Source organism: Tursiops truncatus, chromosome 1 (assembly GCF_011762595.2).
Source record: "Tursiops truncatus isolate mTurTru1 chromosome 1, mTurTru1.mat.Y, whole genome shotgun sequence".
NCBI classification, from domain to species: Eukaryota; Metazoa; Chordata; class Mammalia; order Artiodactyla; family Delphinidae; genus Tursiops; species Tursiops truncatus.
The window spans coordinates 75,433,183-75,461,173 of NC_047034.1; the positions used below are offsets into that span (position 1 = coordinate 75,433,183).

The following is a 27,991-nucleotide window of genomic DNA, read 5'->3' on the forward strand; positions in this document are numbered from 1 at the left end:
GAGTCCCCTGGGTACCGGTTCAGGGGGTGAGGGGCCAGGGGCCAGGGGGTGGACCAAGTCTCATTTCCCCAATGTAGGCCTGGGCCAGGGGTCCCACTGCAAAGAGCAAAGGAAAAGTTTGTAAGTCAGTCAGCCTCTGCCTCTCTACCTCTCCAGAGAGCGTCTTAAGTGAGGGCCAAGCTCTCAAACTGGATTAGTGGGAGGTCACATTCTTTCCTAAGAGAACTGTCAAAGCACCTGAACTTGTCTAGATAAACCATGAAACAAGCTACTGTCAGAGGTTCTAACGGTGACAGTATAAAAACGCCATTTCATTAAGGTAAAAAATTAAGTTACCTCTACTAGGCGGGCTCTCTCTCTAAATAAACCCTCAAACACATCTTAGTCACACTCTGTCCTCATTAGGAATCAAGGCCAGTTTTCTAGGATAAACATGTTGCCTCTTCCTGAAACATCAATTTTACCAGTCCAAGGGAAAAACATTTTAAAATATGAACTTGAATACGGATAAACGTGGTCTAGATTTAAAACTCAAATACATTTTACACAACAAAAGTTGGGGTTTGGCTCCTTCAGAGTCTGCTACTGTAGGTTATGTGTGCCACTGGGGGTAGGTTTTACAGCACTTGGGTGGAAACGCTGTGAGTTTTAAGGCAGGTCTTGGGTGGGGGACGCCCTAGGGGTCGCAGGCTCTGCGCTGGGAAGGGCAGCCGAATCTCGAGGGTCCGCTGCCTGAGTCGGCCCTGGAGGTGCTCGGCCTCGGCGCGCGGCACTTGGGATGGACTCGCAGAGGCTGCGCCGGCCGGGAGCCGGGGAGCCACCCTCCCTCCGCTGCCCAGTGGGTCTGGAGGGGGTAAGTGTGGCAATTGGTCGGGCAAAGAGAACTGGGGGCCGCAGCCGGGCGGAGGTCGAGGACCTCAGTTGGGGGCGGGCGGAGTGGTGCAGGGGCCCGACCGCTCCGCGCCCCGATCCCCGGGGACCTCGCGGGTCTGTCCCAGGGTGCCCGGGACTACAGCGCACCTCTAACGGAGAGACTGGGAGAGTCCCCACACTGCCAGCCCTCATCGGGGACTTCTCCCCCAGTGCGGTGATTCTACTTGGCTAGGCCGCCGGCCGGGCGCCGCGAGGGCTCGGGTCCTCGCCTCGGTCTCCGCCGCTCGCCCCGGGCCGCGGGCCGGGAAGGGGGCGGTGGCAGGCGGCGGTGGCTGGGCGCGGCTGCCCCGCGCCGAGGCCCCGGCCCCGCCGCCCGCCCTCCTTTCCCTTTTCGTCGCCGGGCCGCAGGCCCACGCCCAGTCTCCCGGCTCCTGTGTTGCTCGCGGCCTTTCTTTCCCGGGTTGCCTGGGCTCGGTCTCAGCTCGGCTGGGCTCGGCGGGCGGCAGGAGGAGGAGGGAGAGGGAGGGAGCGGGCAGGCGGTCGGGCGGAAGGGGGAGGAGGGAGGGAGCGGGCAGGCGGTCGGGAGGGCAGGCGGGCGGAAGGGGGAGGAGAGGAGTGAGCGGAGCCAGTTCGGAGGGGGCCCGGAGCTCGGACGAGAGGAGAGACGGAGCAGCGGCTCCCGGCCCGGCCAGCTCCGCGACGCCGCTGCCGCCGCCGCCGAGTGAGTCGGGACGGCCTCCCGGGAGCCCGAGGCGCCGCGCGCAGGGGTGGGGCGGGACGCGGCGCGGAAAAGTTGGGAGAACTGGGGTCCCGTGAGGACGCGGCTCCACGGACAGGGCCGGCGGGGAAGGCAGCGGGCCGAGGAGGGGAGAGGGGCCCGGGCGCGGGGCGCCGCAGCTGGCTCGGGGCCTCTGCCGGGTGCGCTCATGGCGGCGGGCCTGGGGGAGGGCGGGCCGGAGCGCCTCGCGGGAGCGGCCGGGGCCCCCAGCGCCGTCCGAGGGCAGGCTGGCCGTGCGCCTGGGCGTCCCTGGGCGCGCCGCCCCAAGCCCGGAGGAGCCTTCCTGGGCAACAGGTAGGGACCGGGAGGTGGGGACGCGGGGCTGCTCGCGGACAGCTGAGCCCCAGGCGCCCCTTTGTCGGGGAGTAGGCAGCTCCGGTGACCACTTGCATGAGAGCCCCCTGCCCGGCTGCGGGCCCGCGTCGTGGCCCCTGGCCTGGAGGGTCCCGTGGCTATAGAGTGGGAGGAGAGTGGAGGGTCTTGCTTTTTCTTACCGGTTCACTGTGCCCACTCCGGGAGGGAGGTCAGAGCGTCCATGTGCTTAACGGGAAACAGGAAGGTGCGGCTCTAAGTGTCTATCCCGGCCCCCCAAGGCTAAGGCTCTTGTACCGTTATGGGGTGTGTGGGGCTGCGGTCGGGGGGAGCTTCTGGTGAAACGGGTTTTCTGGGCCTCCCCTCCTGGCTAATTTTTGGCCCGGAGGCTCTCTGGAGAGTAGGTTAATTGCATGTGTGTGATTATAGTCTTTGGCCTCAGCTTAGGGGTTCACTTCCCAAGCCAGGTTCTTGGCATCAAAATCTGGTCTGTCACCTGAGTAGACAGGTCCAGGAAGCAGGGGGTTCTGAGGATCCTGAGCAATGGATTGAGCCCCTCTTTCCAGAGAATTGAATCAGGGAAGGCTTCCAGCAGGTGATCACTCCCTCCCACATCTGTGTTGGAAGGGTTGCTGTCCCGTACCAGAGTCGAGGTGACTGGGCCCCATGTGGGTGGCCGACAGTGCTTGTGATGGGACTCCTAAGGGTAGGGACTTGTCTGCAGCCTTCTCCCACTGGGCCTGGCCCTAACCATACAGCGACCTGCACACCCTCTGTTCTGAAGAGAGAGAGTTCCTTGTCTGCTATGATGCCCCACAATCCACTCCCTTCACTGGGGCCTCTGGCCAGCTTTCCCCCTGGGAAGGAGGGCTTCCACTTTCCCCTGTCACTGGCCACAGGCTGGCTGATCCTTTACTGTGCCTTCTGCACACACCCCCTCCTGCCCCCCATCTTCCTCTTCCGCCTGCCCATGGGGGCTGTAGTCTCATGCAGTATTCGGGTGTGTTGGGGCCTCTGGTGGGGCAGCTCAGAAAAATGAAAATTTTGGGACCTATACTGCAGCCTGGAGCAATGACACACTTCTTCTTGGCTTCATCCATTGCTCGCTGCCTTCTAGTTCATGACCTGCTGTTGCTCCCTGAAAAAGTTTTCAACAAGGAGGACTATTCAGGTCCTCTTCCACTTCTTTTTTGTAGTCCCTCAGGCTTCAGTGGAAGCTGGGAGTCTGTGGGACCCTCTCTTTGTCACTCTCTCTTCCCTTACTTACTGATCCTGTTATATTTTCCTTAATTATTCCTCCAAACTGAGAGCTGCTGGGACCGTTATCCCATTGAGTCTGTGAGATCTCTTCGTCCCAGACTCAAACTTCTGCCCTCCTAGCCAGCTGGGTCTACAAGCCCCCATGGGGACTTTCTGCCCCTTTTCGTCCATCGGTGAGGGTCTGGGACAGGTCAGTCAGAGTTGGGGCAAAAGTTGGGGGCTGGGCGGAGCCCTGTTCATGTTGCTGGTAATCCAGTGCCCACGAAATCCCCGCTCTGCTGGCCCCTCTCCAGCCTGTGCCTCAGAAAGTGGTGTCTGGGTCTCTGGGTGAGGATGTGTGTCTGTGAGAGAGAGAGAGACAGACAGACAGACAGACAGACACACACACACACACACACTATTGTCTTGTCATGTGTGTGGGGGAGTAAATTCTATAAGTGGAAAAATATTTATAGGTGTGATTTTCTCCACCAGGAGATTAAGTAACGTGACCCAGAAAAGCAGGGTTGTCTCCCTATCCTGAGGGAACATCCCCTTTTCTTGACCCAGCTTTTTGTTTGTGGGATCCCTTTACTTGGCTGGGTGTGCCAGGGATGCCACTGGGAGCAGACTGGTTGGTTCTGTGGGGAAGTGTAAATGAGGCCGGCTGGGAGCCCCTGTTGTCCTCCCTTCCCCGTCACATGGAGTCGGAAGTCCTGACCCTGCTGAATCTGGTGCCTCTCCCTGCTGGGCTAGGCCCTGGGGGGTGACGGGCAGGGCTGGGGCAGTTGCTCCTCTGCTAATGGAAGTACTGGGTGGCAAGGGAGGGCTATGGTCACAGAAAGCCTGAAACCCAGGTGTGAGAGAGCCCTAGTTCAGAATCTGCCTCTCTGGACTCCTGACACATCATGCTCTCCTGCTCACACCATCTTCCACTCTCCCTGCTTGGAGCAGGAAGGGGACAGGTGCTGTCTTGTCCTGGGGTTGAGATCTTGTCCAGGCGCTTGCCCTTGACCTCTCTCTGACCCTCTGCCTACTCCCCCAGCTCCTCATCTTCTTTGTCAGGATCAGACTGGCATAAGACATTCCTGGACCCCAGGAATCAGGGAGAGGGGCTCCACTCATACCCTCCAGGACCCCAGCCAGCCCTCTGAATCTTTAATCCTCACAATATCTGTGACAAGAGAAACTTCCCTGCCGGTTTCCACTGACCGGAAGCCGGGTCAGGGATGGGACCCAATTTCTAGGCCTGACAGTGCCCTTGGCTTTAAACCTCAATGGAGGAGAAGTTGGGCTCCAAGAGGTATAGCAGTGAGGTGACTGGGTCAGGTCTATTTCCTCACCTCCAATCAAGCTAAGCAAAAAAGTTCGAAAGGAAGAGCCAGAGGTGTGCCACCACATCTAGGCATTCTGCCTTGTCCCTTCTCTACTAAATTTTCTACAACTTCTCTCCAGGAAAAAAGTGTGTGTGTGTGCGCCTTGTTGTGTGGGGAGAGTTCTACTGTGGATAATTGTGTTTTAATTTTGTTTAGTTCAAAAGGCTTCCATCTCTTTTAACTAATTAAGTATTTCTTCTGGCTGAGGTGGAAGGGGAAGTGGCAGTACCCTCAGGAGCTGAGGCCTGGAGTGTGTGTGTGTGTGTGTGTGTGTTGCTGGGGGCGGGTGGAGCTGAAGCTCCTTTACTGACAGTGCTGACCTCTGAGAGAGCAGTGCCCAGGAGTGGGGACAAGAGGGTAAAGTCCTTGAGCTGGAATACAGACCCGTGACAGGCTGAGAGGGATTTCGCAAGTGCTTCTGTGGTGGGTGGGGGCGGAGCCGTCGGAGGAGCAGCCCAGCACAGCTGTGATACGATCAGCCTTCAGCTGTAGAGCGGCACCATTTGGTCTCCAGTTCACAGCGGAGAACAATCTCCCAACTCTCTTTCCTCCCTGGCTGGGAGGGGACTACCTTCCTTCTGTGTCAGCTTTTAGTCTCAAGGCCAGCCTGGATACCACCCACCGAGCCTCCCTCCTGGGAGAACGAGGGGTCGGGAGCCTGGCAGATTTGCCCTTGTCATCCTTCTGGGTTCACTGCTCAGTCCCAGGACTGCCAGGTGTTGTGTGGTCCCAGCATCACTGTCTCTTAAGGATCATCTTGCTGCTTCTCTCAACTCCAAGCAGCTGCTGTCCCCGCTTGGGCCCCAGATCATTCCCTTCCTCATTCAGGTATTCAAGTAGTCACTAACACCCTGTAGATCCTTTCTCTTTCAGTGGAGGAAAGGGGGGAGGTGGGGGAAAGCAGCAGCTCTTTCCTAGCTGAGGGTATTTGTGATGGGTGTTCCCCACGCAGACTAGTACTTTATTTTCTAGATGAGCCTTAATAAGAAATAGCTCCTAATTCTACCAGATGTCTTAGTCTGCTGTCTCGACTCTCTGTCCCCCAATCCCTGACTCCCTGAAGCCTTGTCTTCATTTTGTTTCTGAGGATAGGCTTCAGATAGGGTTCTTCTGCCTTATGTTTAGGAACTGGATGGCCTGGCATGGGGTATTAATCTTGTGTGCAATATTTTGATGTCCATTGGTTGTCCTGGAGCTCAGCATTCTTTGGGAGCATAATTTTGCTTTACTCAGGCCTCTTAATTTTCCCTAGGACCTGCTGCCTCAGTGGCTTAGAGGGAAGGAGGAGGAAGGGTTTGCCCCAACCCTGCAATCCTTTCTTGGGCTTCCCTGGCAAGGAAGCTTCCAGTTATGGGTTGCTTGGGGGCACTAGGGGGAGGCTGGAGAGTGCGGGGAAGGGAGGATGCCTCTCACTTTAGTTAAGATTGTTGGCTACAGCTTCTAGGGCCAGATCCTGCCTGTCCTCCACTTGAGGATAGCAAAATGATGGAGAGACCCCAAGATTCTTAAGTCTAGGGAATCAGGACTTCTACGGGGTGTTAGCATCACCTTTGGTTGATGTGCATAGTAAATGTTAGAGCTGGAAAGCCACCATATTTCAGATGGGGAAACTGATTTGTCCCCATGGCCAGGACCAAAACCCAGGGCTTGAGTCTCTGCCCCTGCTCTTTCTGTTAACACTGTGAAATTTTTCATCTGTCTCTTCTTACACTGCTGCCTGCTTTGATGCCCTCTACCTTCCCCTTCCTCACTCAGGATGCTCCAGACCTTATATGACCACTTCTGGTGGGAACGGCTGTGGCTCCCTGTGAACTTAACCTGGGCTGATCTAGAAGACCGAGATGGACGTGTCTACGCCAAAGCCTCAGACCTCTATATCACACTACCCCTGGCCTTGCTCTTCCTCATCATTCGATACTTCTTTGAGCTGTGAGCATACCAACATACCCCTATGCCTTCCCTGGCTGCCAGCCACAGTTTCTTGTACTTCAAGTTTGTCTCTTGCTGTTTAATTGGTCCTGGACCCTGGTGTTCTCACCACCCAGGTCCCTGCCTACTGTGTGCCCCCTACTGAAGGCAGCATTGTCTTTCTGAGGGCTCAGCACCCCCAGGCCCTTTCCTTCAATGGTTATTTGTTCTCACCCTCCACCCGCCTGGTCGCTAGTGAACACAGGCAGCTTTGTCAGCTATGGGCAGCCCAAGGCAGCCAGAGAGGGGGTTGCCGGGAAACTGAGGCCCAGGATAAAGTTGTCTGAGCTTGCAGCCCTGCCCCGCCAGCCCCCTAGCTTAGGGGCTACCAGGAGACTGAGGTGCTTCAAGAGAGCCAGACGGTCCTCACTCATATCCCTTCCCCAGTTACGTGGCTACACCACTGGCTGCCCTCCTGAATGTAAAAGAGAAAACTCGGCTGCGGGCACCTCTCAACCCCACTTTGGAGCATTTCTACCTGACCAGTGGCAAGCAGCCCAAACAGGTATGAGCTGCAGACCCTGTTCTGGGAGTTAAGAGTTCTGGTGGGGAGTGAGGAGGAGATAGGGTTGGAATGCCAGCTCTGGTGGCGGAAGAGATGGGAAAGCAGTGGGGCCAACTTGGGTCATTACTGGCAGAGGGTGGGGTGCTGCTGAGTTCTGAAGCGGAGTGTAATGGGCTTCTTCACTACACTCAGGCAGAGGTAGAGCTTCTGTCACGGCAGAGCGGGCTCTCTGGCCGCCAGGTAGAGCGCTGGTTCCGCCGCCGCCGCAACCAGGACCGGCCCAGTCTCCTCAAGAAGTTCCGAGAAGCAAGGTAGGGGAGGTTGGAACGATAGAAACTGGACGGCAGAGGAAGGTCTGATGTATTTTGGTGGGAGGGGTGGGTCATAGCTGTATGCAGGGAGATTATACCCAGCTGAGGAGGGAAATTCGGTTATTAATATCCGTGAGAGGCTATCTGGAGGGAGGTACTTGGGGGTTGGTTGGAGGGCTGTGCCGTTCTCCCACCCCACTCTCCTAGCCATTTCTGCTTCCTCTTCCAGCTGGAGATTCACGTTTTACCTGATTGCTTTCATTGCCGGCATGGCTGTCATTGTAGACGTGAGTGGGGATTACTGGGAGGTGGGAGTAGATTCTCTGGCAAGGTGGGATGAGGCCACAGAATTTGGGTCCCTTCTCCTTTAACCTCTCACCATCTCTCTGCAGAAACCCTGGTTCTATGACATGAGGAAAGTTTGGGAGGGATATCCCATACAGGTACGAGATGGGTCCTGATTCCTTACATGGGGTGATTAAGAGAACCAGCGTAGGATAGGATTAGGACATACACATTCTTGTGAAGAGATGATCTCGGAATATGTGACAGAAAGGACTGGAGTCATGGTGCTAAACATAACCTCATGTTCTGGGAGGGCTGGGTTTGGAGAGGTGAGACCCTTGAGTCCAGTTGCTCTGGGGTCCCTTACCTTCCTCTTTTCTTTCCCCTCTCCCAGAGCGTCATCCCTTCCCAGTACTGGTACTACATGATTGAACTGTCTTTCTACTGGTCCCTGCTCTTCAGCATTGCTTCTGATGTCAAGCGAAAGGTGGGTCAAGGGGCTGTGCCATTAAGCCTAGGAGCCAAAATGAAGCCCTGGGATGAATAGCCTCCCCTGTGGCTTCTGGGTGCTTTGGATGGAGTTGTGGGATAAGTGGAATTAAAGGTGAGGGGGAGGAAGAATGGAGGCTAGGGACCAGGAAAAGGTCCTCTGGAGGCTGCATCTTTTCTACAGGATTTCAAGGAACAGATCATCCACCACGTGGCCACCATCATCCTCATTAGCTTCTCCTGGTTTGCCAATTACGTCCGAGCAGGGACTCTTATCATGGCTCTGCATGACTCTTCTGACTACCTGCTGGAGGTCAGGATTTCTGGGCATTTCTTCAAGCCTAGAGACCCTGGTGCAGGTTCTTCTGTCCCTCTATCCATTTTCGGTGGGGTGGTGGTGGTGGGGTAGTTGTGGTGGGGGGTGGATGTTCCTGGGATCAAGGAGCTGGGGGCACAGAGCCAGTGTGGTAACTGGGGCGTACATAGGAACGTATACAGGAGGGTAGGGAGCTCATGATGGATGGGGGCTATCTACACAGTCAGCCAAGATGTTTAACTATGCGGGATGGAAAAACACCTGCAACAACATCTTCATCGTCTTCGCCATTGTCTTCATCATCACCCGACTGGTCATCCTGCCCTTCTGGTGAGTAGGAGGCGACACTATACTCCTGTTTTCAAGAAATCAGGAGTCTCCCTGCTCCGCACCCACATTTTCAGTCCTCCTTCTTTTCTGTGTTCACAGTTCTTGTCTCTCCCTTTTCATCCCAAGGATCCTGCACTGCACCCTGGTGTACCCACTGGAGCTCTATCCTGCCTTCTTTGGCTATTACTTCTTCAATTTCATGATGGGAGTGCTACAGCTGCTGCATATCTTCTGGGCCTACCTCATTTTGCGCATGGCCCACAAGTTCATAACTGGAAAGGTGAAGCTTCTGTCCCCATTGTGTAGGCCCTACTCCCCTCAACTCTAGTACTGCCCAAATTCCCTTCCCATATCAGCAACCCTCTAAAAACTACTGGGGGGCCCTGGGTGTAGCTGGAAAAAGCCTACGGAGAGAGGCAGTCCTTAGGGGTTTGTAACCCTTCTCATCCCTTTCCACAGCTGGTAGAAGATGAACGCAGTGACCGGGAAGAAACAGAGAGCTCAGAGGGGGAGGAGGCTGCAGCTGGGGGAGGAGCAAAGAGCCGGCCCCTAGCCAACGGCCACCCCATCCTCAATAACAACCATCGTAAGAATGACTGAACCGTTGTCCCTGCTGCCCCTCAGATTAATGCATAAAGCCAAGGAACTACCCCACTCTCCCCACAGGGTCGCTTGAAGCTCTGGGGAGAAAGGAGAAAGCGAGAGGACGGTGTTCTTCTCTGTGTCCCCACCCCTGCTGCTTTTTCACCCAGTTGCCTTTAAACCAAATTCTAACCAGCCTATCCCCAGGGAAGGGGAGGTTGGTTATATCCTTGTTAGAGCGGGGGATGGTCTTATTTTCCTCTCTACTTTCCAAGTTGTCCTTTCTATTGCTTTCGAGACCTTTCCTCAGCTCCGGGGGTGGGGGTCACAACTCACATTCCTTATTCTTCAGAATCTGGCCCTAGCTCTCTGCCTTTGACTCCCGGACCTCCAGAGCCAGGGTCGTGCCTTACTGTCCCACCCGTGGGCCTCATTCTGCCAAAGTTGGACCAAGGCTCACCTTTCTAATCTCCCTAACTTGGACCAGAAACCAAAGCTGAGCTTTTAACTTTTTCCCTCCTAAGATACAAATGAATTGAGTGTAGGAGGGTGCACATGACCCTTATCCTACCTCTGCCAAAAAGTGGGGGCCACAATGGGGACTGCTCAGACAGTCTTTTGTTATTTCTCTGCCAGCTGTCCCTGTAGTCACAGGTCCAAGATCTTACTGCCTCCTTTCTCTGGCCTCTTTCCCTAGGCTAGCTGGTTTGGAGTAGAATGGCAACTAGTTCTAATTTTTATTTATTAAACATTGGGGGTTTTGGTTTTAAAGCCAGAATTACAGCTAGCGCCTGGCGTTTCAGCAGAGGGACCACTTCAGACCAAAACGTACTGTTAATGGTTTTTTTAATTAAAATATATTAAAGATTAAGTAAAACACGGCAACAAGTGTTTGAGACTCTTAAGAACTGAGAAGAGGGATCAACTAAATAAACTAAGGTAGTCTTCCTCATGCCTTCCTCATGGTTACATAACATTTAAAAATTTCAGATGGCAAGTAAGAAAAAGCAAAAGTAGAGAAAGGTCAAGATTAATGACAGCTGCCCACTGGGAAGGATGGGGGAAAACAGCTCTCTCATCAAAAGACCCCGAATTGGGAGTTGAGGGAGAGAAATCAAATCACAATCTTAGTTTTAACATCTTGTTAAAAGACTTTCAAGAAACAATACAAACCAGGGATAATAAAATACACAGCCCTCATTCTAGGAATAAAGTCTGTTAGAAGCATAAACACCTGAACAAATGTAGGATGGGAGGGGTGAGCAACAGGAGGACTGAAGGGATGTCAGGCCTAGGTTAGAGTGGTGACCTCTCCCACCTCTATGCCTCAGGAGGTGGGGGAGGGGCCCTGCCTGCTAGCACCACAGTGGAAGGGATCTCCTGATCCAGAACCCCCATTTCTATCTACTAGGAGCTGGGGGAGTAGCCAGACTAGAGACCTGGGGGTCAGAATTCAACAGTCAGGAAGACCCAGTTCCTGAGGAAAGGGCAGTTCAGGAAGGGTTCGGAAGGTTAGGAAGAAGGCTGTCCTCTAAAGAAGACGCCCTCTGCATTCGATGGCCCCACAGCAGCAAAGCAGCTCCTTGCCCTCCACGCTGCCCACCTCGTAGTTGTAGTCCCAGGTGAGTTCTGTCCCAGCCCGGATTCTCCTGAAGAGGAAGAAAAGGAAGGAGTGTGGTGAAACGGCAGATAACCCAGGCACCTGGGGTGACTGAGCATGCAGGTGGCGCCGGATCACAGATGGAGGAGCGACCCTTCAAATTTCTGTAGTCCTTGCCCCTCCCCAACCATCCCCTTTCCTGACTCCCTCTTACTTGCTGGCAAAGAAGGCCACCCACGGGAAGCGAAGATCATGAGTATCCACGAAGACATTCTGGACAAACAGGTTGGGGCTGCAGCTGTGCTATAGGGTTAAGGACAGATTCAAATAAGAACTAAGGAAACAGAATCTGGCTTTGTGGGGTGAGTGAGAGTTGGATGAAAACAATGCCATTTGATCCTCCCCATCACAACAGAGAAGTTTTGAAAGATCCTTTGAGATCAAGAATTTATAACAAGAAAAGGTGGGTTTACATAGTTGTGTTAAAAGTACTAGAAATGTGAGGACCATGGGATAATCAGCACATACAGGTGAGGGAAAGGGGTCTCACATTGAGGTAGCGGCCCAGGTTGCCTTCAAGCTTGGCATCGATGATGTAGCAAGACTCCTCCCCATCGTAGAATTGGCGTGTGTTCTTTCGAACAGGTGCACTCTCTCCCTTTTCCACGGATGCCATGTTGGTTGATTTAATGGCAATCCCATGGGTTGATTTAAGAGCAAAACCCCGGGTTGATTTTACTGCCACTTGGCGCTTCATTGGACCTGGACAGGAAGAATGGGGTTAGGCCTGTCCTACCTCATGACTGGATATTCTACTTCCATTTTTATCCCACCCAGGGCAGCTCAGGAATACCAATAAGCTGGGACTCTGAGGCAAAGAGCCTAGGTGGCATTTTTTTCAAGCAGGATTAGATCTGCTGGATAAAGGGGCTGAGGGAAAAGAGTAGGGAACTGGGAAGAAAAGAGGGAAGGGATGTGTCAAACATTGATATTAACAGTTTAGCTGGGAGTCAGGGAGCCCTCCCAGAGATGCTTCAACCCTCAGGATCTGAATTTTCCCTCCAACTGGTTCTTTCCTACTACCCCCCAAATTCTTCCAGACTACCAGACATGTTCTTCTTGTCCTCAAAGTCATCCCCTTCAGAGCCAGAGGAGATGGTCTGGATATCATCACTGTCAACGGCTGTGGCTGAAGTCTGACCAGCAGTGGGCTTTCGGCTGGTCCCGCTTTCCCCCTCACTTTCTGTGCTGCTGGACAGTGTCAGGATGTCCTGGGGAAGCGGAAGGGTGAAAAGAAGGAATAAGGGTAAATGGAGAGGGCCCTTTTGAATCCCTGCTTTTACCTATGGTTACGCAGGAAGGAGCTCAGACTATAGCAAGATTAGATGCTGGGTGAAGGAAAATGAGGCAGGAAGTCAAGGCCAGAGAAATAAGATATGTAACAATAATTATGGTGACAGACTTGATGAGGTGAGAATGTTCCTTTACTCAGACTATGAATAAAACAGAAAGCTGGGTAAGGTGCAGCTTGAGAAAGGTCACTTACGTCAGGGTTTGACTGAGCAGAGGCCATGAGTCGTCGGCTCTGATGCATGCTTGTCTTACTTGGTGGGCGGCGAAGTCCTTCAGTCTTCACGGGAGAAGGATTGTAACCATAATTTCGAGAGCTTTCAGTAACTCTGATGGGAGAGGAAGACATGAGAGGGGTCAGGTTACTGGATGTTTCTTAGGCTACTTCTGTAGGCTTTAGAGAAGGTAGGCTTGGAAAAAGGTCAAAGAGAGAGGCACTCACACTGACATCTTGTTCCGGTCATCAGGGTCCTGGAAAAGAGAGCAAGGGAAGGGTTAAATGTTTTCATGGTCCTGGATAACAAATCCAACGATTACAGACTTCACCTCAAATGACCTCCAAAGACATTAGCCAGTAACAGGTACACTATCTAAAGTGGAGTGTGTGTGAAGAAATTCCTCTGCAAGTTAAGAGTAACAATCATTCTCATCAGGAAGCCCCCCTGGGAGGGGTCTTTAACCCTTCCCAACAATAGGGCATTAAAAAATGTACACGGAAAACACCATGGGCAGAATCTTACGAGGACAAGGGACAGTTCACCACCTGTAATGTGCTAAGTTTCAACATCATTAAAAATACACGTAAGATCAATTCTTGTAAGATCATTCTACTATAATAAAAGAAAGCAATGATGTAGATAACTTGAAACAGCAATTAAAAAAATTACTTATAAACCCTTCACTTTGGAATAAATCAGATACTTTCCCCCCAGCAGGCTGACTTTAAAATAATTTGGTTCTTTAAACCAACACTAGGAATGTATTAGGGGTAGGTTAATCAGATTTGCCACAGAAATATCCATCAAGTAAATAATCTGTATGTGAAGACTCATGAGGGAATTCCCTGGCAGTCCAGTGGTTAGAATTCCACGCTTCCACTGCAGGGGGCACAGGTTTGATATCTGGTCAGGGAACTAAGATCCCACAAGCTGCGTGGCACGGCCAAAAAAAAAAAAAAAAAAAAAAAAAAGACTCATGGTGAGACCACATTGTTTGTTACCACAAAAAAGTTATACAAAAGCCACAATTCTCAAGAGTTTCCTGCCACTGCTTACCTCTTTCTTGGGCTGCTTGATGTCACCCTCATCCTTGAAGCCCAGCCCTGAGGTGGAAGCCTTCTCAGCCTCCCCTCTGCCTCCCCCAGCGTGACCTTCCCCACCTTCACTAGTTTTGAAGGATGAACGGCTATCAGAGTCAGCAAAGCCACCTTCACTGACACTATTGCAGCTCAACCACGAGGCCACTTTGTTCTTGGGTGTCTCTTCAGAGGAAGGTGGATTGCAGCCACCTACAGGGATCGACGGAGGGACAGGAACACGTGGGGGCCCAAGGTCTGGGGGGCGAGAGTCCTTGGAAGGCATCTCAGACAATCCATTCTCCTTCTGGCCCCGGGTCTGCCGCCGGGTAGCATAGCTGCGCCACACCGAGCTGGTGCTGAAGTCCTCATCCTTACAGAAGTTATCATCTGAGCTATCGTCATTGGACTCTTCGGGGTCCTCTGTACCGCTGTTGCCATCTTCCTGGTCCTTCAAGTCTACACCACTGCTGTCAGAGGAACAGGGGACATCACTCTCATATCCTTCCTTGAAGTTCTCCACGCTCTCGATATGGTCCAGATTGGCAAAATATTCATCACCCATTTCCAGGCCCTCCTTGTCGGCAAAGTCATCTGTCAGGATTTTGCCTGGGAATGAAGAGAAAGGCCTTCCAGGGTTATGAGGTGCTTTTAGAAAGAATAAAGTTCATTCCATCAATATCCAGCCCACCAGCAAAGAGAGTCAAATCGCCTCCATTATGGTGTCTCATTTCTCTTTGATGATACCTCCTTCTTAGCGTCTTAACTATGAGAATAAGCGGAACTTACTATAGTTTTAAATCTTGCCCTTTCTGCCATCCCATTCTTCCCCTTTACTTTGTTTACCAAAAGAGAGTTCTTCAGTTATGCTAAATCTCTGGGTGGAGTGGAGTGATGGGGGAAAAAATGAAACACTGGACTCTACTATCATGTCTCTCTGCTGAAACATCATGTCCACAATTTCATCCCTTTTTTTTTTTAAATATCTTTATTGGAGTATAATTGCTTTACAATGGTGTGTTAGTTTCTGCTTTATAACAAAGTGAATCAGTTATACATATACATATGTTCCCATATCTCTTCCCTCTTGTGTCTCCCTCCCTCCCGCCCTCCCTATCCCACTCCTTCATCCCTTTTTGTTCTCGTCCTCCTGAAGCACTTCTGTCCCTTCTTGATCCACCCAGACAGGCACATCACTCATGTTCTTTATAGAAGAAAATTCTGGCTTCCCCTTTCCCCCAGTTCACATGTTAAGCATTCTTAAGTTCAACTTGTCTATGATTCAATGTCCCACCGTGTCCTAACCCCAGAAAGCAACCCTTTCATTTCATCACCAACCTGCATAGATACAGACAAAAGAGCCTTTGGCAATGTCATCCAAGCAGCGGATACCCCAGCCCTTGTTCTGGGTCTTGAAGAGCTGCAGTCGAACCTGCAGTCCATGCTGCACCAACCGGTTTGTGCACATGTTTGGGTCACAATTGCAGCGTTTGTTACATTCATAAACTCTGGGAGGAGGTCACAATAAAATCAATCATAACATGATCACTAGAGCATCCATTACATACACAGAACTTTTATAATTTTTAAGGTGTCATCATTTATCAGGTAATGATCTAAATGAGCAGATTTACTGAACTGTCTATGCTCTTTGATTCACTTGGGAATATAGCCCAAAGAAATAACTCAGAAGGGGGAAAAGTGACTGATACAGATATTTATAGCACTACAGATAGTAACAGTGAATAACAGAATGCCTAACGACTGGAGAAAAGCTAAGCAAACTATGAGGTGAATATGGATTCAGAGACATTAAAATAAGTCAATTTGTAGAAATAGATACATAAAATAAAGATACTTAAGGGACTTCCCTGGTGGTCCAGTGGTTAAGAATCCGCCTTACAATGCAGGGGATGCGGGTTCGATCCCTGGTTAGGGAACTAAGATCCCACATGCTGCGGGGCAACTAAGCCTGCGCGCCAAAACTACTGAGCTCGCACACCTCAACTAGAGCTCATGTGCCACCAACTACAGAGCCCACGCACCCTGGAGCCTGTGTGCCACAACTAGAGAAAGAAAAAAACCCTGCACGCCACAACTAGAGAGAAGTCCATGTGCTGCTACAAAGAGCCCATGTGCTGCAACTAAGACCCGACACAGCCAAAAATAAATAAATCTTAAAAAAAAAAAGAAACGAAGCATCTTTGTTAGGTCCCTTAAAACCCCACCGGGGTTGGGAAAGTATTAGTGCTCATATACTCTGTTTACAGCTGATAAAACAGGATCAGCTTGGAAGCAACAAGGCCAGAATTTGATCTCAGGTCTAATCACCAACACATGAGATTTTCAGAGTAGCTATACTGAGTATCATTCATTCATTCATTCAACAAAATTTGAATGGTTACTATGTGCCATGCACTGGGTAAATTAGCTGCTGGTGATACAATGGTGAGCAAGACAGACAAGGTTCCTGCCCTCATGGAGATTACCTTCTAACGGAAAAGAGAACAAAAACAAGTCAACAAATAAAATAAAGTTGTCACAGATACTAAAGGACACTCTCTCAATGAGAGAATGAAGGGAGTGAAAATGACCTAGTTTTAGAGTGACCAGGAAAGGTCTCTCTGAGGAGATGAGATTAAAGCTGAGAGCTCAAGGTTAAAGAAGATAATCATGCAAACAACAGTGGAAGGATGCCAAGAAGAGGGCACAGTACGTACAAAGCCTCTTGAGGTAGGCTGGCAAACACTGGGTGAACTGGATCCAGGCACTGAAGAATATCAGTGTGGTTGGAACAGTTTTGGAAGTAGAGAGATAGGAAGGAGCCAGATAGTACATTGTCTTGTGATCCAAGATTAAGAGTTAGAATAATATCCAAAGTGCAGTGGAAAGCTTTTAAAGAGTTTTAAGCAGGGGAGTGACATATTTGTGGTTATTTGAAAATATTCTTATGAAACATTTCAAACATGTAAAAAAGATATAATGAACAGGCACCTACTACTCAGCATTATCAAATCTAAATGTTGTTACAAGATTCAATTTTTTTTGTTTATAATTAAAACATAAATGATACAATGCAGCTAAAGCTAACAGGTGTCTTTTCCTTTGCTTAGTTTTCAATATGCACTCAGCTCAAATTTATGTCCTGATTTCCCCAGTAGTCTCAATCTCCTCTGAAGATACTCAAAACCATCAGGTTTTCTATCAAACCCCCTTTCCCAAAAGTCTCTCCTGCAGCCAAATCTGACCTGCTCTGACACTGGCTGTTCTCTACATCTGGTGCACAGCTGTCAGCCTGGAAGCCCCCTTGACTTCACTATCATGTGGGATTCCCCTCACTCCTCTTTTGAGCTGGAGCCTCTGTTTCCTGGATCAGTATATGCCTTCTTCTCTCTTGTCTTTTCCCCCCCATTTTAGTAAACATTTCCAGTAATTTTCTGAGAGGGAAAATAATGGAAAATTTTGAGGTGTTTCATGTCTAAAAAATGTCTTTAGGGACTCCCCTGGTGGCGCAGTGGTTAACAATCTGCCTGCCAATGCAGGAGGTAGGGTTTGATCCCTGGTCCGGGAAGATCCCACATGCCACGGAGCAACTAAGCCCATGTGCCACAACTACTGAGCCTGCACTCTAGAGCCCACAAGCCACAACTATTGAGCCCGCGTGCCACAACTACTGAAGCCCATGAGCCCTAGAGCCCACGCACCCCAACTACCTAAGCCTACGTGCTCTAGGGCCCACGTGCCACAACTACTAAGCCTGCGTGCTGCAACTATTGAAGCCCGCAAGTGTAGAGCCCACGCTCCGCAACAAGAGAAGCCTGCGCAACACAATGAAGAGCAGCCCCCGCTTGCCACACTAGAGAAAGCCTGTGTGCAGCAACGAAGACCCAACGCAGCCAAAACCAAATAAGTTAAAAAAAAAAAAAAAAGGCTTTAGCCTACTTTAACCAACAACTGATAGTTTTCCTGGGTTTAGAACTCTAGGTTAGAAATAATTTTCCTTAGAATTCTGAACAGATTCCTTAATTGCCATCTAGCTTCCAATGTTATTTTGAGAAGGCCGAAGTCACTTTGAATTCTTTTTTTTTTTTTTGAATTCTTGTTTCTTTTGTGGTCTCTTTCTCTTCTCTAGAAGGTTTTAGTATTTTCTTTTTGTCCTCAGTGTTCTGTGGACACAATGATTACATTTTATCATCATGTGTTTTAGTGGGGATCTATTTTCATCCGTTATGCTAGGACCTGACTGGCCTTTTCACTTTGGAAATACAGTTCCTTCCATTATGGGAAAGCATCTGAATTACTTCACTGATGATTCTTTCCTTTTTCATCCTCTCTGTTAATTATGTATCTTGAGTATTAGGCTAATTAGTTCACATATTCATATACACCCAGCTTACCACATTATATCCCACTTTTTTCACTGTCCTCCTCTTTCCCTGACCTGTCCTTCTCAATCTCACATGCTGGCTCCACCTCCTCTGCTCAATTTCTAGTTGGATAGCCCAGGGCTTACTCTGGGCCCCTTCTCTTTTCTATTATCGATATTCTCTCTAGATGAACTCGTCCAGGCTTTAACTATCACTCCTGAGCTGATGACTCCTAATTCTTTATGCCCAATCCTTACACTTCTCTTCAGAAGTCTCAATGCCCTTTTTTCTTAAAAAAAAAAAAAAAAATTAAATAAATTTATTTATTTATTTGGCTGCGTTGGGTCTTCGTTGCTGCACGCAGGCTTTCTCTAGTTGCAGCGAGTGGGGGCTACTCTTTGTTGTGGTGCGCGGGCTTCTCATTGTGGTGGCTTCTCTTGTTGCTGAGCACGGGCTCTAGGCTCGCGGGTTTCAGTAGTTGTGGCACATGGGCTCAGTAGTTGTGGCTCGTGGGCTCTAGAGCGCCGGCTCAGTAGTTGTGGCGCATGGGCTTAGTTGCTCTGCGGCATGTGGGATCTTCCTGGAGCAGGGCTCGAACCTGTGTCCCCTGCACTTGCAGCCGGATTCTTAACCACTGTGCCACCAGGGAAGTCCTCAACGCCTTCTTGACATTTCCACTTGGGTTGCCTAACAGGCATCTCAGACTTAACATGGCCAGAACAGAAGCTGACTTTTACTCAGACCTGCAACTCTAGCTCTAGTCTTCCATCTCAGTAAAAAGCACCAGCATCCACTTAGTTGCTCAAGTATAAAATTTAGGACTTGTCCTTGATCTGTTCTTTCCCTCCCATTCCGCAATCTATGAAGTTCTGCAGCTCTACCTGCAAGTGCATCCCCAAGTGTATCCGCTTTCATCTCTACTGCCACCTTCATTCTAGTACAAGCCCCAGCAACCACCACTTCTTACCTATGTTCCTGAAAGTATCTAATTGGTCTACCAAATTCTACTTTTGCTGCCCTAAAGACTTATTTTTCATAGAGAAGTCAGAGTAATCTTTAAAAGGCAGATCACATCATTTGCCTGCTTAAAATTCCCTAACATGGGCTTCCCTGGTGGCGCAGTGGTTGAGAGTCCGCCTGCCGATGCAGGGGACACGGGTTCGTGCCGCGCTCCGGGAAGATCCCACATGCCGCAGAGCGGCCGGAGCCTGTGCTCCGCAACGGGAGAAGCCACAACAGTGAGAGGCCCGCGTACCGCAAAAAAAAAAAAAAAAAAAAAAAAAAAAAAATTCCCTAACAGCTTCCCATCACATCATGAATTTGACTCTAATTTTTATTCTGATTTACAAAGTCCCATATAATCAGGTCTCCTCTCTGAACACATCTCGCTTGCCAGAGTAAACCACAATCTGTTAGAATAATCGTACAGCTCTGAAATCAAGGTGATCTTTTACTGCAACAGAAAATTGCTAGATACTATTCAATCATTTTATGTATTCATTTCGAGGAAAGCTCAAGGAAGAAACATGGGCTGGGAATTCAGTAACTGAGGCTTAATTGATAAAATGTCTGTTTCAGTTATCCTATTTTTGGCTCCAATTTTTAGAATTCTGATGGTTGTTACAAGCACAGAAAAACAAGAATTCAGTCTCTGAGGTGCTTCACTTTCCCCTGACTACTTACCCTGTGGGAAGACACTCTTCTAGTCTCTTGTACTGGTAGCCAGAGTTAGAGTTGATTTGGCCGCCTGGGGTGCAGGCTGTAGCCTGGACAGTTAGCTGATGGCAGGTACACTTGGACCTGTATAAAACAGAAGGGTACAACAGCTACAGCTGTGAGACTTTCTTTAGAGGCAAGAAGTTACTACTGATAAAAGGATGGTGATAGAGTAGTGAAATTTTTCTTCTTGCATACATATAAATGAGAATGTTAAAGACAGAATATGACAGAGTGAGAATAAGATAAAGAGACAGAGAACAAAACAAGTGGCAACCAAAAGCATAATGGAGGGAAGCAAAGGAAAAGGAGAATCAGAGAAACGAACATAAGACACATGCACCCAGGGTTAAGCTATGGGGCCCCAGCCTCTCAGTCTCATAGTTTTCATGGAGGCCTTACGGCAGGAGCTCCAGCTAAGAAGGTAAAGGGAGGTGAGGAAAGGAGGAGTGCAGTATAAGGCAAAGAAGTGGAAAGAAAGACAATCACAACAAAGTTGGAGGCAGGGCCAGCAATTCCTTAACCAACTCACTTGTCCCGGCACCCATCTTTGCAGTCACAGCCAACCAGAAATTCAGCGCCTGTGTTAATGAAAACACCCTTGCCCGGGATTCGTTCCTTGCTGTAGGCCACCTGAGGTGGGGGAGTTGTGTCAATCTCATTGACACAGGACAGAGGAACATCTTCCTTCCCATAGGTGATGTCCAAAATATAGTAAAAAGGCTTATAGGGCTGAAACTTTCGGTCCACAAGAACATATGGATCCAAACAGAACATCTCCAGGAAGAGGAAGTCACAGCCTGTCTCAAAAAGGTAGCGCTCAATCTCTTGCATTGTCCGAAGGCAGAGGCCACAGGGTGTCTTATAGATAACATGAAAGCCCATCTTGCGGTTAACTCGGCGCCGGGCTGTCATCCGCCGGAAGTCATACAGTAGTGGGACTAGGAGAGGGTTCTTGCCCCGATACTGCTCATTTCTCATAGGTCTGACTCGAGACAGACAAGTATAGCTGCAGACATGAGGTAAGTAGAAAAGCTTCTCCATGGGGGCGCGGTAGGAGGGCTCTGCCGGGGCCCGCTCCAGCATGCCATGGAAGGCTGGGGGTGCTGGGGGAGCTGGGGGTGCTGGGGCAGAGGTTGTGGATCCTAAAGGTGATCTGCAAATGAGATGCAAGAATTCAGATGAGAAAGCAATAGCACCTCTCTAGTGTACACTTAGCCCACCAGCTGGCTCAACCACTTCTCTAACCTTTCAAATAGCTGTCCTCTTAAAGCTAAAGATGATACAAGAAAGTCAAATTTCCCCTTGCCTTACTAAACCTGGACAATGACATGCTCTGGTTACTCTTCAGTGACTGATAATACCTTTATTTCAACAGCATATATTTTCCTAAAATTTTTTTTGCCTGCGACTTATGGAAGTAGAGTCCAGTCTTCTACCAATGCTAGTTTTTCCTGCTATGTGTCCTATAAATGCCCTTACTGACTCCCACGATTCAAGGAAAGAGGCTACAGAGTTCCCTTTCTATTGTACCAATGATGACACCATATTCAATAAGCAATCTTAACAAATGACTTTCTGGTGATTGTATTTTTAGGCGCCTAGTTTCTAATTCAATTATTTTTACATTCTGTTTCTGGAAACGTCCAAGTTTAAAGCTTCCTTTTCAAGTTCAAACTTCTCACCATCATAATCTTAACTAGACACCTTGTGGCTAAGGAACCTCCCTATACAGTGACCATTCAGTCCACACTGCCAACACCCCCAAAAGAGAGCCTGAGATTTTCTCACCTATGTGTCTGACTGATCCCAGGTTTCCCACCAGGAGCATTTTCACTGAGTGCAGGCGATGTAGGGGAGGAATGACCAGAGCCCACAGATCCTGGCCGGAAGGATGTGCTTTTTTTGGCTACCTGCTTCCGAGATTGGGCAAGCTGGCTTTCCAAGCTTCTAGGAGATTAGAGATCATATAATAAGGGATACAGAAAATACAATATGAAAGAAACCAGCGAAAAAGAAGGAATAGCACTCACTCACTGTCACCTGCCTGGGGGGACAGAGGTGGACCAGGTGGGGCAGGTGGGGCAGGTGGGGCAGGTGGGGCAGGTGGAGCTGTAGGCTGAGGGGGCTCCACTGGCTTGAACTGGGTTCCAGTACTGGTCAGATCCTGAGTGTACTGGACCACGGGACCTTTGCTCCTCACAGCACCTATAGGAAAAAGGAAATTGACCATTGAGAAGATGAGAACTGTGTCATTTATATTCATGCACACATCTAATCCTCAATTTATATAATCTAAAAAAGCAACAATGGAAACATTTTGACTAAGTGCTAAGACTGTCAGATCTCACTATTTACACCAATGAGTGGGAATACTGGCACAGGCTGACTTTTACTTAAATAACAAGATTTCATCTTCCTGCCTCAGACGATTTACATTAGTAATTATCTCATACTTTGGTAAAATTTTTCAAAAACGCATTCTTTGATCAACTAATGTTGTCAGGAAAAATTAACCAGAAAGTATGCCAGGAATATATAAAAACAAAAACAAAACTGGTTTGGGCTTTAAAAAAACGACCACAGATAACACACAAAGCATATAATCTTCACGTGGATAACAGGTAATTACTACCAACAATACCCCTAACCTAAGCCAGTTGTTTCAGATTTTTATGTGTTTTTTAGAACAAATCAGAGCCATAGAATGTGCAGGCAGCATCACAAATCCATCACCACTACTGGAAACAATTCAGGGCACATGTCCTGTTTTCAATGAGTCAGTAGTGTAATCCTGGCAAACAAAGGATATAGCCATTGTACATAAACCCCTTTGCTGGTTTGTCCATTTCTTCCTTCTCCCAGGGTATCTTTCAGGACATACCCATATTTGGACGTGTCCTGAGCTGTCCGCCTTGCTTCTTCTCTAGCGTAGAGGCTGAGGATGTCTTCATGCTGAACATGGGCTCCAGCCGTGTAGAGCCTCGATAGATCCATTCACATCTTTTGTCATCCTGGGGGATTGGGAGGAAGGAACGGTGGCGGGGGGAATGAGTTAAAGGCTAGAATCTACACCGCCTCTTGTGAAGAATATATACTATGTGCCTCCCTTGGGCGCAATCTCCCTGATGAGCCCTGAATTCCCTATCTATTCAATAAACTTATGTGCCAGGCTCCATGACAGGCATCAGGAATTCAACAACAACAAAAACAAACCAAAAAAACCCCCAAAACAAAAACACATATATTCCTTGTGTGAAAAATTATGAGAGAGATAGATGTTTATACTGAGTATAAGAAGTGTAACAAGGATCATAAGGCCTTAGGATCAAAGGGCTGAAATAGTTCAGAGAAGAAATATAATTCTAAGAAAGGCATGAGACAGAAGAAAAGGATAGGTATAGAAGATCTAAGAGTTAAACTGGGCCTTGAAAGATCATCAAGACCTCGAATTCACTGATCCTTCTTTTTTGTCCCACTATGCTATCAAAGCCCTAACCCTGGCAAACAGAACTAGCCGCCTTCTCTGTACCTACATGCATTGTGGATACTCCTGGAGAAAAACAAAAACAGTGTCATGCAGATTAGTGTCATAATTAAATTCAGGGAATTTATTTTTAATAACCACTCATACAGGAACCAAAAAGAAGATAAAGTAAAATTTGACCCAAAACAGCAAGAATAGGTAAGAGGATAAGAAAGAGGAAAACTACGGCATTTCTACAAAATCATCATCATTATCGCCTCTTATGCTCCCCCATCTCACCCAAATCCCTGCCTCTAAAACTCTAGGGAAGAAGAGTACCAGGAAGAGGATCCTGACTAGGCTGCCGTCCACCTCCTCAACTCGGGACTTCCACCACGTGCCTTCCCACTCAGTCTTGATAAGCTGTCCACTCTTGAGCAAAACCATGGGGCGGTTGGGGTAAGCAGTGATATACTCCTCTATGAAGTCTCGGCAGGAGATGTCTTCTATGTCCTCCCAAGTCTTTTTCACTGTCCCAAGGAAGAAGTAGGGCTGAGAGAGGGCAGGTAGGGCATGTCTTGATAGGGGAAAATGGTTGGCAAGGAGACATTTGGTATTTTTCAGGTTGGGAGGGAGAGAAAAAATAAACGAAGAAATCATAACCTCAAGGGAAGCAAAACCAAGATCACCTAAAAGTATTGAACCTAATGTGTAAATGTACACTCAAATCAAGTAAATACTAAATAAGCAATATGAAAACACAGGTGAGGCACTCATTTCATAAACATGTTTGTTTCTTCTTAGGAAAAGTCAAGTGGAAATTCTTGCTAACTTGGTAAGTCTAAAGGTAAATCAAAAACAATAGGTGGCACCATGAAATTGATTTAAAAAAACCTGTCCTTCCTTCTCATGCTCCATCAGGCTTTTAAGGGACCCTGAATGTATTTACTGCCATGTTATGTGGAAACACAGCCGTGTTAGTTGACTCTTCTGCAATTAAAAACAGTTGCTTCTGTTAAGAGTCTCTCCCAAGCCAGAGTCACAAGTACAGAAGACACTATGAAGCCCCCATCTAATACAGCTTCTGTAGAAAGCACCATGAGAAAGTGCTATGAAAGCACTATGCAGACTACAGATTTATACAAATGTTAGATTAAGCATGAGACTAGGAAAGAAGTAGTATCTTCTCAAACCTAAATCACTCAGAAATGAAATCAAAAGACATCTACAATATGAGCATCCACTCAAGGTAAGTCATGCTCTTCTAGTGTCTGACTCTTTGGCTGCAAAGACCCAGCACTAGAGATGAGCAAATTAAACTGTAACTCTCAAAGGACATTAATGAAACTTATCCTCTTTGAGACTAAAGCACCAAAAACATTAGGGCCTTTTAATTGGTTGTGTTAAGAAGAAATACAAGGTAGAGGAGGAAATGGATAGAACTAAGGAAGAAAGGAGGGACACTCACGTGGCCGGCAAATGGGATACAGTTCAGACTGTGTAACATAGGAAGCGTAGCCGTCATCAAAGAAAATGAGAAACCTGTAAGGAAAGAGTGACGGTAGAAAGATTGGGGGTTATGATATTTAACTCGACCGACAGAAATTATCTTATCATAGCTTCCACACCTCTGGATCACAAACAGGACACACTCCAGGGAAGATGTTCGGTGCACTACTTTCTTCCTACTATTCTCTCTTCCCACCCCAAGAGTTAAGAATTCTCCCTTAGGTTAGCAGATGCAAACTATTACATACAGAATGGATAAACAATAAGGTCCTACTGTATGGTACAGGGAACTATATTTAATATCTTGTGATAAACCATAATGGAAAATAATATTAGAATTCTCCCTTAATCTAACCAACATATCCCCACTTGGCCAAAAGCTATTTATTCTCATTATACTGTCAGATTCCTAAACTGCTGAAAAACATTTAGTCTCCATTTCTTCCTCCTATATGAATTCTCTATTCCACCTAACCATTAATCAATCTGAATTATTCTCCCCTACCCAGTTTTCTCCTTGAGAAAAGGAGAAAAAAGGGTGTGTGTGGGGGGGGTGGCGAGAAAGAATCATCCACATGACTCCATGGCAAAGAAAGAGTTTCTGGCCACTGGGGACTAAGAACACAAAAGCTAATTGTGAGATCTGGACTGTGGCTTGAACAGGGCAGGTGCTGTGCTCCCGGCTCCCACTCTCTTTACAATCCTCTGTCCAGGTACCTGAGCTTGTTTTTGACGTTTGGTGTCTCAGCTACAATGCCAGCGTAGAGCCAGACCTGATTCCCATCTTTGTATTTGGCCACTACTCGACTGCCCACATACAGCTTGTCAGCAGGAGGGTGGTAATCATAGGCAATATGGTTCCCTGACAGAAGACTCTTTCCTTTGTTGTCAAATTTCACCTTGTACTTCTTCCCTGGCCCTGAGTAAAAGGGAAAGATAAACAAAAAATTTTAAAAACCATCAGTTTCTGTGTGAATCCTGGTTGCTACGTGAGAGACAAAAGGCAAGGCTATGGGGAAAAGAAACAATCAGCATTGGAGACCTGCAGGTTGTCTTTCATTAGTTCTTCCTCTAGCTTGAACATACCAACCGTCTGGATGGCAATAAGGGTGCCTTTGTGCCACGTCTTAGTTCTCTTCTTGCCCAGAATGCGCATGCTAACCACCAGGTCACCATCTTTACTCAATTCTCCAGACATTTGACTCAAGGTTCCTAGGAAGAAAGCATAAAGAGATATGGCATAGACTGGGGAAAGAATGGAAAAATAAAGAAAGTACTGGGTTATTGGGGCAAGTGGGGTAATCTTTTGATCCTTAGCCACTTTTACTGCTCTGTTGGCCAAGGGCAGAAATATAAGACACAGTCGAATCAACTGTTTATGCTAACAGGAAAAACTTGAATTGAAATTCACATGTAACTCAAGACCATCTCACTTTAACCAAGTATTTCCAACTCCTTATTAATAACATTAATTACCACTCATTAAATGCCACGTAGCATTTTATAAAACATATTCCTGGGAGGGATCTCTTAACAGCCACACTCTACAAAGCTTCCCTCAGACCTCTTTTTAAGGGTTTGAGTTACTCTCTTCTCTTTAACCTTCATCTGGAAGAAGAAATCACGAACATAGAGCTAAAAAGGTATTTGGACAAAGCCATCACACAGTAGAAAACCAGAAGACAAAAGACTTAAGCCAAGGGACTTCCCCGGTGGTCCAGTGGTTAGGACTCTGCATTTTCACTGCCGTGGGCCTAGGTTCAATACGTGGTTGGGGAACTAAGATCCCGTAAGCTGTTCAGCAGGGGGAGAAACGACAAGCAGACAGCAAGGAAAATCTGTGGTGTTAAAAGAACCAAACAGAGGTGAAGAAGGATTCTGAAATGCTAAAACAAAGCCAGTTATCCATGAAATCTCTTTGTAGGATTTCATGCCCGCACCTATACCGAGGTGCCTCCTGACTCTAACCTTTGTGTAGATCCTGGGAACTGCTCTTCTTGTTGACAGCATCCATGAACTTCTGGACATCTTGAGCTGACTTTCTTAAGGCAGCCATAGCTTCACGGAGCTGTAAGGAAAGGGATGAGGGAATCAAGTTTTAAAATAGTAGCACCGGTTCTTTTTTAACATCTTTATTGGAATATAATTGCTTTACAATGTTGTGCTAGTTTCTGCTGTACAACAAAGTGAATCAGCTATATGTATACATATATCGCCATATCCTCTCCCTCCCACCCTCCCTATCCCCCCCCCACCAGGTGGTCACAAAGCACCAAGCTGATCTCTCTGTGCGATGCAGCTGCTTCCCACTAGCCATCTATTTTACATTTGGTAGTGTATGTATGTCAATGCTACTCTCTCACTTCATCCCAGTTTACCCTTCCCCCTCCCTGTGTCCTCACATCCATTCTCTACATCTGCATCTTTATTCCTGTCCTGCCCCTAGGTTCATCAGAACCTTTTTTTTTTTTTTTTTAGATTCCATATATATGTGTTGGCATACAGTATTTGTTTTTCTCTTTCTCACTTACTTCACTCTGTATGACAGACTCTAGGTCCACCTCATTACAAATAACTCAATTTCATTTCTTTTTATGGCTGAGTAATATTCCATTGTATATATGTAGCACCAGTTCTCCAGCATAAGAACTTGTCTTTTAAAAAGCAAAATAGAATGAGTTATGTTTAGAAGCTTATAGTTACTTTATCAGGCAAAACCTGCCCTTTCTTACAAATCTGGTTCAGAAATCAGCTTTAGGAAGCTATCCTTGACTAATTTAACTGCCAAATTCTACATTCATACAGCACTCAGTGCATGCATCTATAAGAAACTTTTGCATTCTTTTAACACCTATTAGAGAACTGCAACCCATAGGGCTGATTATGCAGGGTGAACGATTATATGCTGATAGCTGAACTGACCGAATGGTCAGGCCAAAAGTTTCTCCCATTTTCATATTCTTATCTCTCACCCTTCTCTTACCCATCCCAACTTACCTTCTGGTCTTTTGGAGTTCTGCTCCCAGCATCACCTACAGATGAGAAAAACTCTGAGTGTAAGGGACTTACACATAAGAATTTCCAAGAAATCAAGAACTAAGCTACTTAACAGGATTACCATGGAAACATTATTGATAACAACTGAAAACTAGATATAGATATACATATCTATGTGAAAGTACCAAAAGCATTTAGAAAGATACACAGCAAATAGGTAACAGTGCTTACCTGGGGATAAAGTACTGGGACAGGTGATATTCTGTGGGATTTTCAAATATTTGAATTCTCTCTTTTTAAATTTGTTTATTTTTATTTTTTGGCTGCA

General features: G+C 47.8%; 2 protein-coding genes across 9 annotated transcripts in view; one reads left to right on the plus strand and one right to left on the minus strand.

Moving 5' to 3' along the window:
* Positions 1-1,437: 1,437 nt before the first annotated feature.
* On the plus strand, positions 1,438-10,252 carry CERS2 (ceramide synthase 2). 5 transcript variants are annotated; one of them, XM_033859963.2, is made up of 11 exons: positions 1,438-1,594; positions 6,334-6,507; positions 6,934-7,051; positions 7,244-7,362; positions 7,592-7,649; positions 7,755-7,805; positions 8,042-8,134; positions 8,321-8,449; positions 8,676-8,782; positions 8,909-9,062; positions 9,242-10,252. In XM_033859963.2, exons 2-11 carry the CDS (start codon positions 6,335-6,337, stop codon positions 9,380-9,382), a joined length of 1,143 nt encoding a protein of 380 aa, XP_033715854.1. In that variant the 5' UTR covers positions 1,438-1,594; position 6,334; the 3' UTR covers positions 9,383-10,252. The 5 variants fall into 5 exon arrangements, with proteins under 5 accessions (XP_033715854.1, XP_033715851.1, XP_033715848.1 ...); XM_033859947.2 differs by lacking the exon at positions 1,438-1,594 and adding an exon at positions 1,927-1,945; XM_033859957.2 differs by lacking the exons at positions 1,438-1,594; positions 8,321-8,449 and adding an exon at positions 1,814-1,945.
* Positions 10,253-10,491: 239 nt separating this feature from the next.
* SETDB1 (SET domain bifurcated histone lysine methyltransferase 1) overlaps positions 10,492-27,991 on the minus strand; it is a 30,488-nt gene continuing 12,988 nt past the window's right edge. For 2 of the 4 annotated variants that reach the window (XM_033859943.2, XM_019919734.3), the window contains exons 4-22: positions 27,664-27,698; positions 26,635-26,734; positions 25,753-25,878; positions 25,384-25,585; positions 24,626-24,699; positions 23,497-23,687; positions 22,576-22,705; positions 21,725-21,899; positions 21,483-21,641; positions 20,224-20,847; positions 19,659-19,775; positions 14,947-15,116; positions 13,589-14,217; positions 12,757-12,785; positions 12,511-12,643; positions 12,070-12,235; positions 11,515-11,726; positions 11,179-11,267; positions 10,492-11,013 (exon numbers count right to left, since the gene is read on the minus strand). In XM_033859943.2, the coding sequence (XP_033715834.1) occupies positions 10,896-11,013; positions 11,179-11,267; positions 11,515-11,726; positions 12,070-12,235; positions 12,511-12,643; positions 12,757-12,785; positions 13,589-14,217; positions 14,947-15,116; positions 19,659-19,775; positions 20,224-20,847; positions 21,483-21,641; positions 21,725-21,899; positions 22,576-22,705; positions 23,497-23,687; positions 24,626-24,699; positions 25,384-25,585; positions 25,753-25,878; positions 26,635-26,734; positions 27,664-27,698 (3,479 nt within the window). In that variant the 3' untranslated portion in view covers positions 10,492-10,895. Of the gene's footprint in view, positions 11,014-11,178; positions 11,268-11,514; positions 11,727-12,069; positions 12,236-12,510; positions 12,644-12,756; positions 12,786-13,588; positions 14,218-14,946; positions 15,117-19,658; positions 19,776-20,219; positions 20,848-21,482; positions 21,642-21,724; positions 21,900-22,575; positions 22,706-23,496; positions 23,688-24,625; positions 24,700-25,383; positions 25,586-25,752; positions 25,879-26,634; positions 26,735-27,663; positions 27,699-27,991 lie in introns of those variants that run through there. The other 2 variants (XM_019919736.3, XM_073807887.1) reach the window with 2 other exon arrangements.